General features: G+C 53.9%; 2 protein-coding genes across 4 annotated transcripts in view; one reads left to right on the forward strand and one right to left on the reverse strand.

Moving 5' to 3' along the window:
* Window positions 1–2: 2 nt before the first annotated feature.
* Window positions 3–17,253, reverse strand: part of SLC5A10 (solute carrier family 5 member 10) — a 60,903-nt gene continuing 43,652 nt past the window's right edge. Inside the window, exons 10-15 of one of the 2 annotated variants that reach the window (XM_019753759.2) lie at window positions 7,618–7,725; window positions 5,127–5,277; window positions 1,110–1,278; window positions 757–972; window positions 468–525; window positions 3–350 (exon numbers count right to left, since the gene is read on the reverse strand). In XM_019753759.2, coding sequence (XP_019609318.1) covers window positions 244–350; window positions 468–525; window positions 757–972; window positions 1,110–1,278; window positions 5,127–5,277; window positions 7,618–7,725 — 809 coding nt within the window. In that variant the 3' untranslated portion in view covers window positions 3–243. The remainder of the gene's footprint in view (window positions 351–467; window positions 526–756; window positions 973–1,109; window positions 1,279–5,126; window positions 5,278–7,617; window positions 7,726–17,253) is intronic. The other variant, XM_074320882.1, reaches the window with a different exon arrangement.
* FAM83G (family with sequence similarity 83 member G) overlaps window positions 14,861–17,253 on the forward strand; it is a 29,985-nt gene continuing 27,592 nt past the window's right edge. Inside the window, exon 1 of one of the 2 annotated variants that reach the window (XM_074320880.1) lies at window positions 14,861–17,203. The gene's annotated coding sequence lies outside the window, so the exon portion shown is untranslated. The remainder of the gene's footprint in view (window positions 17,204–17,253) is intronic. The other variant, XM_074320879.1, reaches the window with a different exon arrangement.

Genomic DNA, 17,253 nt, shown 5'->3' on the forward strand with positions numbered 1-17,253 from the left:
GATGTCCATCAGAAATCTAATTTTCTTTCCAATTATGACTACCATTTTTGAAGTATCACACTTTTTTCTCTAATTTCCTCCCTAATTCTTCAGGGTTCCTGCTTTGCTGGCTCAGCCAGTCCCTGGGCACTGACCCGCCATGTAGCCGGGGGGGAGGGGAGTGTCACCCTTCTCTGGACCTGGTGTCCTCATTGGGGAAAAGACTGGACCTGAGGGCTCCCACCTTCCTGCCCGGGGGCAGCGTCAGGCGAAGTAGGCATAGAAGAAGATGTTGACGCACATGAGGAGAATGGCATTGAAGCCACAGACACGGGCCCAGAAAGCATGTTTCTGGGCTGCTTGGACGTCACCTGGAGGAGGTGGAGAAGGAGAGAGATGGATGAGGGTCCCAAGGCCACAGCCAGCTCCCAACACTCCAAGCCCTTGAGGATGGGAGGGAGAGGGAGTGCTGAGGGTCACGTGTGCACCTGTTTTGGCTCCCGGAGGCAGGTCCCGAGCCAGCGTCCACCAGGTAAGGTTCTGGATCTGCAGGGAATGGGTAGGGATGGGGTGTTACCGGATGGGGGCGGACCCATACAGGATTAGGGGTCAGTGATGAAAGAGGGTAGCTGGGTTCAAAAAGGGCCAGGAGCTGGGGCAGGCCGGGTTAGGGGTCAAGAACTAGAAAATTCTTGAGTAAGAGAGGGTAAGGGGTCAGCATGGGACCCAACTCAGAAGTTGCTACGGGTCTGGTGTCAGGGCTCAGGGCGGGCTCACCTGAGCCCTCTGGGGCGCTGGTGTCAGCAGGCTTCCGGCCACCACCACGGCGCCACTGAGTGTGAAGAGGGCGACAGCAAAGTGCAGGTAGTGGAAGCTGCTCAGGATGGCAGGCCGCGTGTCTGCGTGGCCGCAGGGCAGGGCCGGGTGCAAGAATTCCAGGACCAGCCTCGTGGCTCCCACCGCCAGCCCTGCCATCAGGCCCCAGAAGGCTCCCTGAGGAGGAGGAGGTGAGGCAGCGGGGGCTGCTTCAGGAAGGTCAAGGTTCCCCCAGGTGCACACAGGTGGCAGGAGAAGATTCAGACAAGCTGCAGCCCACCCCAGGGGGGACCTCACATCCTGTCCCCACCCACCTGCTCATTGGCACGCTGCCAGAAGATGCCCAGGACGAAGACGGCAGTCACCGGGGGGGCCAGGGAGCTGGTCACCGACTGCATGTAGATGAAGAGCTGCCCACTGTTGGAGCCCTGCAGGACGGGGATCCAGGCCACGCTCACGCCGATCAGCACCACGATGACCAGCCTGCGGGCCGGCAGTGGGTGCTCTTCACTCAAGGCCATTCCACTACCCTCCCCCACGTCCCCTGCTCACTAAGTCTTGCTCTCCATCTGTGCCCTGCTGCCTCAGCTCCAGTCTCCTCCTTGGCTCCTGGGCCACTCCTCCAGGGACGTGGCCAGTCCTGCCCGATCCAAACCCTTCCATGGCTCCCGGCCACCTGCAGGGACAGCTCCGACTCAGCCTGTCTGCTCTTCAGAGAGACCTCCCCGTGACCCCCAGGGTCTCCCACTTGTGTTCAAGGCACTTGTCCCACCTTCTATGTGCACATATATTTGGATGCTTACTTCCTTACCGTCTGTCTCCCCCTCCCAGCTGAAAGCACCAAAAGGGCAGAAGTCTCGGTCTTTACTTCACTGCTGCCTCTCCTGGCACACAGTAGGTACTCAGTAAACATTTGGCGACTATGTGAATGAGCTGCTGCCCTCACATTCAGGCCAGACCGACCTCCTGGCAGGTCGTCTAACACATCACGCTCTCTCATAGTTGTGGGTCTTGGCAGGAGCTGTGACCTCTAGCTGGCACATTCTCTGCCTGCTGCAGCCCTTGAATGTTGGCTCACCCATCACAGGGCGAACTCTGTCCTAAGAATGCAAGGTTTGGAGCCAGGCAATCTGGCTTTGGATTAGGACCTGGACCCCTCAGCCGCAAAGCCTGAGACCTCAACCAGCGAGAGTGAGCCCCCTGCCCCTCCCTACCCTGTAAGGACGCCTTTCAGCTCCCGCCTGCCTCCCTTCTTGGTGCGGGCCCGTCCACAGCACCAACATGTTTCACTTGTTCATCCAACAAACTATTCACTAAGAACCCACCTGAGTATAGGGCACTGTGCTAGGAGCCCAGACTCGGTGATGAGCGGGCCCTGGTCCCTGCCCAGCACTCAGTGTTGAGCAAAGAAAGCCGACGAGCCTGTCACCCTGAGCTCAGCGCTGGGCTAAGGGACTGAAGAGTCTTGGGCCAGCCCAGAGGAGGCATTAATCCAGGAAGGCTTCCAGAAGGAGAGGGCCCTGGAGCCTTGAAGGGTGTGCGACTCAGCTAAGGGGACAGAGCCTGGGCGAGGTGTTCCATCTGCTCCTCCCTAGCTGAGCACCCTGTGACCCTGTGTCAGTTGGGTGCCCCTCATTCCCGAGGTGGGTGGTGGGTGAGACCCCCTGGAATCCTGCACAGGACAGCAGGGGCAACAAAGGTTACGTGTGCAGCTGGGGTTGGTCCTACTTCCTGCCTACCTGCCTGCCTGCCCACCTCCCTTTCTTCCCTTCCAGGCCTGAGGTGGGGGGGGGGGAGGAAGGAGGTGCCACCTTGATTAAGGCTAATTAACCCTTAGCCTGGTAGGTGCAGGCGCTGCCCTCTTCAAAGGCACAGGCAGACTCCACTAACACCTGTCCCACCCTGCCCCCCTCACATAGGCTCCCATAGTCCAACACCAGCCTGGAGTGGGGCCCTGGCCTTCTTGCTGCCCTCTAGGGTTTCCTCTTCCGACTCTGACACCACCTGGCTGCCAGAGGGACCGCAAAACCAGAGGCCGTTCCTTCTGCCCGGAATGCCTTTTTCAACTCCTCCCCTAGCAAAGCCCCTCATCTGCCAAGGCCCAGATCAAGGCCCTCCTCCTCCTCCTCCTCTTCCAGGAAGCCTTCCTGACTCCCCCTCATACACACACACACAGCCCACAGGATGACTGGCCCCCTCCATTGCTCCTGGGCTGCAGCTGTGGTCAGATGGGAGACCCTCAGGTGGTGGGGGTGGTGGGGCTTGGGGGCGTTCTGATCTCTCTGGATTCCCGTATTGCTCAGTTTGACACAGGGTACCAGGGAGGCCTAGGGAACTATTTGCAAACACTAGAGAAGGGTAGATAGAAGGGGTGCAGGGGAAGGAAATGAAGGAAGAGGAGGACTGGGAGTGGGCCTGGGGCTAGCAAAGGGCCCCAGAGTTGGGGTTGTCCCTGCCTTCAGGCCTGTGACAGCTCCTCTGGCCACCCCCACCCTGATGAGACCTTGGCATCCCCAGCATGTCCCTGCTCGTCTCTGCCCCACGATGGCCTCCTCCCTAGGCTTCGGGGTGCCTTCTGCTGCCCTCCTCTCTATTAATCCCATATCTCTTTCGATCGAGGCTGCAGAAATGTAAGCCCTAACATGGCCTAGGAGACACAGCTCGAGCGGTGTTATTTTAGGCAGGAGGTGTTAGCGGGGGCCCCAGTGCTTCTGGAGGGGGTGCGGTATTGCTGAATCCCGGCCCAGCACCCAACTTTGGGCCTTTGCATTCCACCAGATTGGCAGCTGAGAGAACTGGGACCTGGAGAAGGGGAGCAATGTGCCCCACAGCACACAGCCATGCGCCTGAAGGAGGCTGGCAGGGCCTGAGGAGGGGCGGGGCGGGGCTTCACTTGGAGGAAGTGGCGGGGGTGAGCTGGCATAGAGGGGAGACCCGTTCAGGACTTTGCTTCAGGTGGCAGCAGGAAAGAAGCCTGCTTCTGAAGAGCTGGGGAAGTAGTAGGCAGGGGACATAGGGCTACTAGGTGGGCACTGCGGCTACTAGTGTCCCAGGCCAGAGGGCTGAGGCAAACATTGGGTACAGGAGGGCGTGTGCGTCCCAGTTTCCAGGATGGCCAAGCGTGGATGGATTTAGGGAGGAGTCTGTCAGAGGGGATAGGCTCTAGGCCAGGGCAGAGGAGGGCGGGGACACATGCAGGAGGAGAGGTGGTCCGGGGGAGGACTGCTGACACTGAAGTGTCCTGCAAGGCGGGAGGGAGAGGCGCCTTGTTTTGGAGGAAGCTATGAGCCTGCAGATGAGCTCACACCTGCCTACTGTCTGGCGTGTCCCAACAGGGCCCTTCTGACAGAAGCTGGCTGCTTTGCATCGCTGGGACAACTGCCTGGAGCTCTGGGGGAGACCCCACCCTGCCAATGAGTGCCATGGGCTCCCGGGCAGAGCACTGTTAGCCAAGCTAAGCACCAGAGGGCTGGGCCCCTCGACCAGCAGAGTAGGGGCCATATGTTCTCAGAGGGAGTCAGGAGGGGCGGGACCTGGGAGAGGGCCCAGACAGACAGACACATGCACACACTTGGGGACCAGCTCATCATCCACTGCTGAGTTCACCCCCAAGGACTCCAGGTACCCAGCCAAACAAGAGGATTGAGGAATGGGCCAGACACAGCCCCTGCCCGCCCCCCTGGGGAAAAGCACTGCGGAGACAAGTTGGACTTATAAGGGCCACCTGTGCTGTGGAGGAATCTGGTGATAGTCCCCTGTGGGAGGTGTTGAGGGGCAAGGCGCTCATTCCTAGGTCAGGGGTATCAAGGAGGGCTGCATGGAAGAGGGGGTACTTGTGGTGAGTCATCGAGGTAATAAGTAGGGGACAAGAAGGGCTAGGGGAAAATGGACAGAAGCTCAGTGGGGGCAGGGGTATGGGGGCTGGAGGGATAGTTGTGGCCAGTCCTGAGTTCTGGCTCAGGGCCCTCTTTGGGGCAGCTGGGAACCATCCGGAGGGTTAGGGGCTCAGATTTTGAAAGACAGAGAGATTTCTGGGATGGCTAGGGGAGGACGCTGTCCCCGACAGACTCACTCAGAGATGCCACTCAGGGTAAGAGCTGCATCCAAGATGAAGGCTGGGACTACGAAGGGGTGGCCAACAGAGTGACGTGGAGGAGGGATGGACAGGATATTCTGACCTCTCCGCTCCTCTCCTTCCTGGCATCCTCCTCTCTCCAACTGGCAAACTCCTATTCATCCCTCAAAGCCCACCTCTGGTGGGGCCTCACGGGCTGGTCATGTGGCTGGGGACTTCTCAGCCCCTCCCTGGGGCCAGCACCCACCCACCATACCGTCCCACCAGCAGCAGCTCCCACTCGCCAGCGCGTGGCCTCAGCCGCCTCCAGATGTCCATGGTGAAGAGTGTGCTGCTGCTGTTGAAGATGGAGGTCAGCGAGGACATGAGTGCGGCCATCATGACTGCGACCATCAGCCCCCGCAGACCTGTGGGTGAGGGACAGCTGCTGCGTGCCTTGTGGCGTGCTGGCAGTCATTGTCACACCTGCAGCTGCTTCTGTCGTGGGGGCCGTTCTCAGCCTGCTCGTTTCTGCAGTTGGCAGGGCCCCTTCACACCCGTAACTTCATTTGACAGAAGAATTATTGACCCATTTGGCAGATGAGAAAGTAGAAGCTCAGAGGGGAAGGGAGGTGCCCAGGGTCCCACAGCAGGCCAGAGGTAGGACTCAGGGGTGGTGTGGGGGAGTCAAGAAGGCCTGGGGCAGGACCCTGGCTTTGGTGGTCTCACCCTGGGCAGGGCTCAGTGGCCCAGCATCTGGGGCCTTCTTGTTCATGGCAAGCCCCAGCAGGCACAGGGAATCCCCTTTCGTGTTGGCTCTGTGGAAGAGGAGATAGAAAAATCCACCCTCCCTCTGATTGGCTGAAAAAGAGTGAGGGGTCCACATCGAGGTGGGTGAGGCACTGCTGTGCAATGGCTTCCAGGAGTCCTGGGCTGGAAAGGGAGTGAGGGTGGGGAGGATTCAGTGCTGTGTGGCTTCAGGCTGATCACCTCCCCTCTCTGGGTCTTAGTCTCTCTCCAAGGCCTCCTACGATTTTTCTTCAAGCATCTAAGCACCTCCCCACCCACCCACTTCCACAGATTCCCTGCCTGTCTGTCCTCCAACCTCTACCCTCAGGTGGGTCTGACCGGGCCACCTCCTGAGGACTCAGCCTTACGGGTGCCATTTGTTGTCTGGCTCGGTGGCCTGGCCCAGGTTCTGCATCTGACCAGCGGTGTGAGTGGTAGGAGTCAGGTCCTCTCTGTTCATGGATCAGTCTGACTGGGATGTGGCCCAAAGGGAAGTGAGTTCAAAAAGTGTTTTCCCCAAAACATTTTTCCACCCTCCTAATCTTGCTTGGGGAGGTGGATTAACTCAGGGTTTATGTTCCACCCATTTTTCAGACAGGGAGCTCAAGGCCTAGAGAGAGGGTGTGGCCCAGTGACGGTTGGGCGTCAGCCCTGGGAGCTTAGCAAGCCCCTCTAAAACAGAAAGGGAAGGCAAGGCCCAGCGGTGGGACTCCACACCTGCAGCCAAGCCTTATGCCAGGCAATTTCCCTAAATTATGATGCTTAATCCCAGCAGCAACGCTGAGGGGTGGGTAAGCGTCATTGTCTCCAACTTACAAATGAGAACACTGAAGTTCTGAGTGGAGAGTGACATGCCCCAAATATCTCAGCCAACCAGTAGCAGAGCCGAGTTCTGATCCCAGTCTGTGCACTCATGTCCCCAGGGCCTCAGCTCCCTGGGAGGGAGGGAGAGCAGGGTGAGGCCAGACAGCTTCCACCTGGGAGGCCAGAGGAAGGGAGGTGGACACTCAAGCGTCTGAGAATCTGGAGGTGAAACCAGGCTGCAGAGGGTCTCAGAAAGCTGTCTGCTCTTTTTGCTTACGTGGGACCTCCCATGCCCTTGCCGTTCATTTGTTTGCACACCTCCTGTAACTGGGACCTCACCACCGCATATCACACTGGTGGGACCTCCCACTCCCCTTTCCATATTAGTTCTGCTTGCACACCTTCTGGGACTGGGACCTCACCACCCATATCCACTGCCACGGGAAACATGGAAAAGGTCAAAACCTGCCCCGTAGTTTATCTGTTGGCCCACAGTGTCACAGGGGAAGGCGGAAGGTGCAGGTTCACAAGGGGGCTTGAGCTCCTGATCCCAGCAGAGTAAGCAGTGGGCTGGGGGCTGGACAGACTGGAGTTTGTGTCTCAGCCACTCTGTAGCCTTGGAGAAGCACTTCCCCCTCTCTGTGCATCACTTTCCCTGTCTGTAAGACGCAGCTAATAATTCACTCACAGCTAAAAGGAGAAGCAGTGTACAAAAGGGCCTGGCACCCAGTAGGCCTGGAAGAAGAGAAAGTTGTGCCCTTTCTCAAGGGATGGGACCGCACAGGTTAAGAAGACAAGCTCTGGAGGCAGATTCTCCAGGTTTAGACCCCAGCTTTGCAGCTCACTTGCCATGTGACCTTGGCCAAGTCACTTAACCTCTCTGGGTCTCAGTTTCCCCGTCTCTAAAATGGAGATGACAATAACAGCACATAGGGTTCCTGAGAGGAAGATGCAAGTCACTCACACGTGAAGCCGTTGGAATCGTGTCTGGCATGTGGTGAGCGCCATGTGAGTGTTTTCTATTATTACTACTTTCCTCTCTTCCCTGATGAGCAGAACACCCCCCCGGATGCCACACAGCATTGCATTGCATCCAGAGTGCCCCAACCCCAGCCCTCAGGGCCCTTTACCCTAGTTGGTCCCCCTTACCCACCCGGACACCACCAGAGCCTCACCAATGGGCATCAGTTCCATGACTAGCTTGGGGTAGGCAATGTTGGAGCAGCCGATCTCGGCCCCACAGGCCCGCAGGCATTCGGATGGCACCACGCAACCCACGTCATCTGCATGAGAGAGAGGCCCAGAGTCCCACACCTGCCCCACAGTGCCCCTCCAGACAGATGTGAATACCTGGGCTGGGCAAGACCGGGGCTGGGGTAGGAGCCTGCCCTGGCTGTCTTACTGCCTCTGACCAGCTGCTGCTGGGCCCTGGGCCTCAGTGTCCCAGTCTGGGTCATAAGAAAGGAGCTAGCCTCTGCAAACTATTCTGTCCCCTAAGGTCTGACCAGTCTCCCTCCCTCGTCCTGCCCCCGGCCCCAAAGGGGCAGATGGAGGCTAGAGAGGGGAACCTTCTCCCACCCTTGGGGGAGGTAGCTTCAGGGCAGAGGCATTTCCCTGGCCCCCACCCTGAGCTGCCTTCAGGAACTTCCAGATGACTCTTAAAACAACAGGGGAGCCCATCACCCCCTCCCCAGAGCTCTCCGGTGGCTCAGGCTCTCAGCAGTTCACAGGCCCCTCTGTCACCCAGACCCATGCCCAGGGCCGAAGGGCTCATCTCCTTCCTTGGTTCCCTCCCCCCAGGTGCCAGCCAGCTGGCCTTCCAGCCCTTCCTCCAACCAGCCTCCCTCCCATCTGGTCTCTGTGGCCCCTCTGCTCAGGCCTTCTCAGGGAACTGGCTCAGAGGTCACCTCCTCCAGCTGAAATCACCCCTTTGCACTCCTGCCTGTCCCCTCCCTCACACCCCTTTTCCTCCCCTGGATGCCTTGGGCACTTTCTTTGTTTCTTGCCTCTTCCCCATGGGACCGGCAAAGACGGAGACTTGGTCTTGCCGTGGCCATCCCCCCAGTGGCAGGAGCAGCCGCACTGCTCATTTGGTGAGTAATGGAGGAATTAATGAATGTCCTGGACCTCAGCCCAGTCAGGACTGTGCCCTAAGTCCAGGCCTCCCTATGGAACCGCTGGAGCAAAACCCTGTCAGCGCTGTGCAGGGGCCACCCTGCGGGAAGCCCCCCTGAGAGCTTCAGTCCGGCTCCGGCTCCTGCAGGGGCTGCTCCTCTACCCGCCGTGGCAGCTGGGGGCCCACCTCTGCCTGGCTCACCCGCACACTCTAGTGATGGGCAGAGCCAATCCCATGTTCACTTGTTCCTCCAGGAAACACTTTCTAAACACCTTTGGCTCCTGTCCTTCTGGGATTTTCAGCAGAGGCCCACGGAGCACAGAGCAAAGGAGGAGATGGCAGTTATGGGAAAGCTCAGAAGCAGAACCTTCCCGATGGTGCCCAGAGAGGACGGGAATGGAGCTGCTGGGCCACGGGGGCCTATTCGAGGGTCTGGGTGAGGGGTGTAAAGTTCCCACATGGCAGACATCAATGTTTCCACGCCACGTTGCTCCCTGTTGAGACAGGGCTTTCCTGAGTGAAGCACTGTCCCTTCCAAACGCCCCTTCTGAAAGGCAGTTCCTTCAATGGCCAGCCCATGGGGGTGGGCTGTGTGTCTTGGATCCCTTCCTCTAGGCAAGAAGGCTAGAGCAGGTCACCCTCCTCCCAGGACCCCACATTCCAGCCTGGTCCAGCCTCTCGACATCCAGGTTTCCAGGACGAGCCCCAGGGATGGTCGCCTGTCCTTCCCCCTCCCTCCCCCAACCTCCCCCACGCCCCCAGTCCTACGGTTTCTCCTGCCATCGCTCTGCCTGCCTCACTCGGCTCCTGCCCTGGCTCCATCTCCTCTGCATGCAGCCTGGGCACCAGCTCCTCACTGCCTTCCTCCCGTCCGTCCTCCCCACCCTTTCCAAATCACAGCTTTGTTCATACCACTTACTTCTCAGGAACCCCCAGCACGCCCCACATCCCTGGAGCCCATAACTTCCTGGGAAGAAAAATCCCTTCCATGGCCTTTGACAAGGGATCCCAGGTCCTCCCGTCTGGCGCCCATCCGCCAGCCAATACAAACCTGACCTGTTTGTATTTTCTCATACACACCCAGGCCTCCTCCTCCCAGGGCTCCGGCCCCCCCCTGTTTACCTCCTGCTTCATGGCCCATTGCAAAGGGCTTGTCCCCGAAGGCCTTCCCTGACTCTCTCCCCATTCTCTCCCAGGGCAAAGTAGCTTCCTCATAAGGCTTCTAGGCGGAGGGTTGGGTCACAATTGTGTGCTTGTGCATTTCACCTCCCCTACCAGACTGGGAGCTCCCTGAGGGCGGACAATGGGTTTGAATCATCTCCCAATCCCAGGTATCAAGTCGTCCAGGGCTGGGCCCAGAGGGGGAAAGTTGGGAGGAAGGAGGAAAGAAAGGCACCAGAGGAGAGAAAGGGAAAGAGAGGGAGAACGGATCCCGGAAAGAACCCTAAAGAAGCTCAGGCACCCTTTGATCCAGCTGTTCTACCCGACCACCTCCACCCCCACCTGTTGTGCAGATGCGAGAACTCAGGAACAGAAAGGGCATAGGTTGCCTGGATCTCAGAGTCAGACCCAGGACAGCCCACGGCAGGACTCTGTGGCCACTGGGGTCCAGCATTCAGAGGCTAGGTGATGGGCCCTTCCTGACAGGTTCTGGGCTTGGACCAGCTGCCTCTGGCGGCATGAGGACCCAGCCGTCTTGGGAGGGACAAACGAAGAGTCACAGCTACATCACGGCTCAGAAAGCCCGAGTCAGGAGATTCTGACTAAGTTTATTCAGCCTATTCCAGGCTCCCCCCTGGAGCATCCCTCACCTCTGGGCACTGCGAGCTCAGTTTGCCCACCCAAGTATTTGTGTGGAACAGCAAGAAAAAACAACCTCTCCTTTATGACAACAGCAAAGGTGTTGCCACTTGAACAGAGTCCCCAAATGTGTCAACTCAGGAGTGAGCAGCTGCGGGACAGTGAGGGCCAGGGAACTGGGCAGGGGCTTCTGGATTTGCCAGAGCACCGCCTTCTGTGGGCTGCACATTGGCGTCACCACATTGGCGTCACCACCCGCATCCAGCCAAGGGCCCACACTCGAAGCCTGGGAGTTGCTCCTCTCCTTTCTCCCAAGCCCTCCCTCCCTGCGGCCAATGCCAAGTCCAGCCACTGGGCATCGTGACCAGGGAAACTGCACCACCTCCTGACTGCACCACCCTGGCCCCTCTAAGCCACCCTCCCTGTGAGCAGCAGAAGGAACTTGTAAAACCATCCGTCTGCTCATGCTCCTCCCTGCGCACACCCTTCCGCGGCCCTCCACGCCTGCAGGAGGAATCATGAGGCTCTAACCGCCATTCACAGCCCCCACCCACCAAGCTACCCTCACTCCCACCAATTTCACACACACCTCTGGGCCCCTGTGCTTGCTGTTCCCTCTCCCTGGAACACCCTCTCCTGCTGCCTAAACCCAGGGAACTCATATTCATTCCTCTCAACTCTGTGGATGTCTGGGTTCCTGAGGCTCCAGGACGACTTCCTCCATGGCACCAGCAATTCTGTGACCTGTGTCTGTCCTGCTTCCCTATAGTCTGTGACCGTGGGGCCCAGGGAGGAGCCAGGCCCCAGCAGTACCCAGCACAAGCCAATGAATGGTAGGCTCTGCCTATGTTTGTTGATTGACTGAATGATCCTTTCCCAACTGGCCACTGAAATACCACCTTGAGGGCTAATCAAGATGTTCCCGATCCCTGACTAGGCCTGACTCATGCCTGGGAGCCAGTCCAGATGCTGATGTTGCAGTCGGGAGCAGAAGAAAAGTACAGAGACCTGGGTTCAGCTCTCCCAACCCCTCACTCTGGGATCCTAGGAAATTATTCCTCCACTGTAAAACCCTCCTGGGGACATCCACAGGCCAAAGCTAACTTCAACCTAAACTTCACACCTTACACAAAAATTAACTCAAAACAGGTCACAGACTTAAATGTAAAACTATCAAACTTTTAGGGAAATAAATAGGTGAAAATCTTTGAGACCTAGGGCAAGCTGAAGAGTTTTTAGACTTGACATCAAAAGCATGATCCATAAAAGGAAAAATTGATAAATTAGATCTCATCAAAAACTTGTGCTCTGTGTAAGATATCTGTGAAAGGAATGAAAAGCTACAGAAATGACTTCAGTAAAGATGCAGGAAAATTAATATACAAAGATCAGTTTTGTGTCTATACACTGACAATGAACTATCAGAAAAAGAAATTAAGAAAACAATCCTGTTTATAATTGCATCAAAAAGAATAAAATACCTAGCAATAAATTTAACCAAGGAGTTGAAATATTTGTACACTGAAAACTTTTAAGACATTGATGAAAGAAATTGAAAAAGATATAAATAAATGGAAATATATTCCATCCTCATGGATTGGAAGAACTCATATTGTTAAAACAGCAATACTACCCTGAGCCATCTACAGGTTCACTGTAATCCCTAGCAAAATTCCAATGGTATTTTTTATAGAAATAGAAAAAACAATCCCAAAATATTTGTATGGAACCATAAAGGACTCTGAATAGCCAAAGCAGTCTTAAGAAAGAAAAGCAGTGGTGTCCGCAGGCCCCCGCAGGAGAAGCAGAGAGGACCGGGTCTTTCTCTCTGGCATGGCCTCAGCCAGGTCGCAGTTTTGTAAGCAAACCAAAGAGCATGATCTGGAGTGGGTGCAATGCTGCAGTGGGTGGACCCATAGTTCAAGCACAGATGAAGATCTGATACTGACCTCACACTGCTGCTCGTCATGGTCACTACATGAAAAATGAAGAATTCAGAAACCAAGACGAGCTGCAAAAACAGGAATAAAATTCAAAGCCATTGGGACAGAATTCCAGCAACATCAAACCAAGGAGCATGGACTTGCAGGTTGTTCATAAATCCCAGGACCTCCTCACCACATCCACAGGCAGGTGGAGGGCCATCCCCCTACCACCAGCTCTACCAGCACCACCTCTGCCCGTAAGAATCGCTCCTCATCCTCCAACTCCTTTACCCCTACTAAGTGACATGCCATCCTCCAAACACCTTTGTTCAGGGACCTCCTGCTCCAGGATCACCGCCTGCCCAGCTTAGGAAATAAAGCAGTAATAAGTGCACAAACCTGAAAAGAAAAGAAAAGGGAAGGAAAGGAAAGGAAAGGAAAGGAAAGGAAAGGAAAGGAAAGGAAAGGAAAGGAAAGAAAGAAAGAAAGAAAGAAAGAAAGAAAGAAAGAAAGAAAGAAAGAAAGAAAGAAAGAAAGAAAGAAAGAAAGAAAGAAAGAAAGACAAAGCTGGACGCATTACTCTTCCTGATTTCAAACTGTATTACAAAGCTATAGTAATCAAAACAGTCTGGTAGTGGCACAAAAGCAGATACATAGCTCAATGGAAGAGAATAGAGAGCCCAGAAATAAACCCATGCATATATGGTCAATTACTTTATGACAAAGGAGCCAAGAATATACAATGGGGAAAGGACAGGCTCTTCAATAAATGGTGTTGGGAAAACTGGATAGACACATGCAAAAGAATGAAACTGGACCCCTATCTTATACAATACACAATAATCAACTCAAAATGGAGCAAAGATTTGAACATACAAGTAAGACCTGCCTGAAACTGTAAAACTCCTAGAAGAAAACACAGGAGTAAGCTCTTCGACATCAGTCTGGGAGAGGATTTTTTGGATTTGACACCAAAAGCAAAAGCAAAGAAACCAAAAAGAAACAAGTGATACTACATCAAATTAAAAAGCTTCTGCACAGCAAAGTAAACCATCAACAAAATGAAACAGCAACCTACAAACTGAGAAAAAATATTTGCAAACCATATATCTGATAAAGGGTTAATATCAAAAAAATATGTGAAGAACTCATATAACTCAATAGCAAAAAACCACAAACAATTTGATTTAAAAATTAGCAGAGGAACTGAATAGACATTTTTCTAAAGGAGACACACTGATGACCAATAGGTAATGAAAAGGTGCTCAACATCACTCATCATCAGAAAAATGCAAATCTAAACCTCACAGCTCTTAGAATGGCTATTATCAAAACAGACAAGAGACAGCATGTTGTGAGGATGTGGAGAAAAGGGAACCCTTGTGCCCTGCTGGTGAGAATGTAAATTGGTGCAACCACTCTGGAAAATAGGGAGGTTCCTCAAAAAAATGATAAATAGAACTACCATATGATCCAGCAATCTCATCTCTAGGTTATATATCTTTAAGGAACAAAATCACTACCTCTAAGGGATATCCGTACTCCTATATTCATTGCAGCGTTATTCACAATAGCCAAGATATGGAAACAACGTAAGTGTCCATCAACAGATAAACATATATATATATATATATATATATATATATATATATATATATATATACTATATATATAAAAAAGAATAGTATCTGGCCATGAGAAAGACAGACATCCTGCCATTTGCAACCAACATGGATGGACCTAGAAGGCATTATGCTAAGTGAAATAAGTCAGACAGAGAAAGACAGATACTGCATGATATCACTTATATGCAGAATTCAAAGGTAGAAACAGAGACTAGAATGATGGTTACCTGGGGCTGGGGAGTGGAAGGAAAGAGATGTTGGTCAAAGGGTACAAACTTCCAGCTATAAGATGAGTCAGTTCTGGGGAATCTAATGTACAGCATAGTGATTACACTTAATAATATTGTACAGTTGACCCTTGAACAACATGGCTTTGAACTTATAGGTGGATTATTTTCAATAAATACTATAAATGTATTTTCTCTTTCTTATGATGTTCTTGATAACATTTTCTTTTCTCTAGCTTACTTTATTGTAAGAATACAGTATATACCGTGTTTCCCCAAACATAAGACCAGGTCTTATATTAAGTTTGCTCCAAAAGATGCATTAAGGCATATGTTCAGGGGATGTCTTATTTTTTCATGTACAACAATCTACATTTATTCAGATACAGTCATGTCATCTTCTTCTGGAACATCATCATAATGTAGTAAATGCATCCATCTGGCTGACGATCTTAACTGGGGCTTATTTTCAGGATAGGTCTTATTTTCGGGGAAACACAGTAATACATATAACATACAAAATATGTGTTAATCGACTGTTTATGTTATCAGTAAGGCTTCCAGTCAACAGTAAGCTATTAGTAGTTAAGTTTTGGGGGAATCAAAAGTTATATGTGGATTTTCCACTGTGTAGGGAGTGGGGTGGGGGTTGGGGTTGGGGGTGGGGTCAGTGCCCCTAACTCTCTCATTGTTCAAGAGTCAACTGTATTATATACTTGGGGGAAAAAAGTAAAGAAAAGAAAAGAAAAGGAAAGCTACAGACTAGGAGAAAATATCTGCAGATCACACACCTGACAAAGACGTTGTATCTAGATTCTATACAGAGCTTTCAAAACTCAACAGTAAACACCAAACAATCCAATTAGAAAATGGCCGAACACATGAACAGACATTTCACCAAAAAGTATATACAAGTGGCAAATAAGCATATAAAAACATGTTCAATGTCAGTAGTCATTAAGAAAACGTAAATTAACACCACAATCAGAGACTGTTACACGCCTATTGAGATGGCTAACACAAAACAATAGTGGCAACATCACATGTGGGCAAGGATGTGGAGAAATTGGATCACTCATACATTGTTGGTGGGAATGGAGAATATACATAATTTCATATGTATATGTATATGAATGTTCATAGCAGCTGTACTCATAATAGCCCCAAACTGGAAACAACCTAACTGTCCTTCAGCAGGTGAAATGGTTAAACAGACTGTGGTCCATCCACACCATGGAATGCCAGCCAGCCACAGCAAGGAGCAAGCTGTTGCTTCACACAGCCACCTGGGCGAGTTCCAGAGATGGAGAACAGGCAGGCCAGTGGCTACCAGGGGCGAGGGTAGGGGTGTGGTGTGGCTATAAAGAGGGGGAGCTTGGTGGGGATGGAATAGTTCTGCATCTTGATTGTGGTGGTGGTTACACAAATCTGTAATAAGGCTGTGATAAGGTTGCATACGTCTACACACACACACACACACACACACACACACGAGCTCGTGTAAACTGAACAAGCTCTGGATCGAACCAACATCAACTTTCTGGCTGTGATGGTCTTGTGCTGTAGTTAGCAAGATGATACCATGGGGGGCAGTGGGTGAAGGCTGCATACAAGCTCTCTGTTGGTTTTTTTAAAAACAAATTCCTGTGAAAGTATAATTAGGGGTTGAAGCCCTGAGAGTCAGGACTCCCTTATGAGCCCCAGGGCCTCTGTGCTGTGATAACGACAAAGGAGAAGAGAAGCTGAGGCCCAGAGAGGGTCATGCTCTGGGTCCCCAGTGGCAGAGGCTAATAAATCTAGGTTCAAGCCTCCCAGGGCAGTGGCCGCCGCCTGGAACGACCCGTGGTGGGGAGGATGCAGGTACGTATGCACGACCTGGGAAGGGCTGGGGGCACTTGTCGGACTGTACTCAGCAGAGTGCAGGGGCCTGGGCTCTGGGCCCATGTTCAGACAAAGTGTGGTGCCCCAGGGCCAGGGTGGAGTGCAGGACAGAGGTGCTGGGGTTGGGAGAGCACAGTCCCTGCTCAGATGGAAGCCACTGACAGGCGGACAGATGGCCGTGAGAGTCCTGGGGGGGCAGGGTTGTAGCCCTCAGCAGCACAGAACACTGTCCTCGGCGACCCAATCCCCGCCAGAGCACAGAGCAGGCCCATCCAGGGCAAGTGGCAGGGGGTGGGGGACAGGAAGGGCTGGGCCAGGTGCATGGCTGACTGGCTGTGGCACGCGATGGGGTGGGGGCTGTTTGTCCAGCCAGTTTAATGGGCTTTGCTGTCCCCGCCCTGGCAGCCTGCTTTCAGATGTGGTCCCCACACCTCCCATAACTGGGGTCCCAAGCTCCAGGGACGCCGAGCAGAGAGCTGGGCCTGACCCCAGCCCACAGCAGCCCTTTCTGGCTCTTCTCACCCCAGCGTTCAGGTGGGGCCCTGCTCACCACATAGGACCAGTCCTGGGGGAGGGGGACTCTCCCAGCAGGGAACAGATTCCTGAGAACTTGGTACCTGCTCTGTCCACACCAAGCTCTGTGAAGGCTCCTCAGGTTGAGTCAGATGGTGCCCTATCCCTGCCTTGGGGACTCCCAACCTAGTAGCCCAACTCTACTTCCACAACTAGACAACCGGGCATCTGCATGTACTTCCCATCCCACCCGAGGAAACTGGGCACAGGTAGTGAGTATTTGACCAGGTTACCCCAGGCCCTGGGGGTAGAGGAGTGCCAAGGCTGTGGACTCGCTGTGTGTCTTCAGGAAGAATACTGTCCCTCTCTGGGCAGCAATGTTCCATCAGCTCTTGGACTTTAGTCCCTGAGCTTGTCAGAATTGCTCTACGCGGAACCGGGGGCAGAAGAGGAGGCGGGCGCACACCCGCCGGACGTCTGTGTCCGACGGCGGTGTGAATCAGTTTCCGGCCCCGCCCCCGGGGCCGCACGTGACCGCAGGTGGAGGCGGTGGCGGCGGTGGCGGCGGCGGGGTGGGCGGGGTGGCACTTAGTCACCGGTCTGCCGCTGCCTGTATTCAGCGCTCCGCCCGCGCGGCTTGTTCGCCTGTTCTGCGCCGCGCCCGCGATCGCCGGGTAAGCGAGTCCCGGCCCGCGCTCAGTGCCCACCTGCCGCGCGTCCCTTA

This window comes from Rhinolophus sinicus, linkage group LG15 (genome assembly GCF_036562045.2).
Source record: "Rhinolophus sinicus isolate RSC01 linkage group LG15, ASM3656204v1, whole genome shotgun sequence".
NCBI classification, from domain to species: Eukaryota; Metazoa; Chordata; class Mammalia; order Chiroptera; family Rhinolophidae; genus Rhinolophus; species Rhinolophus sinicus.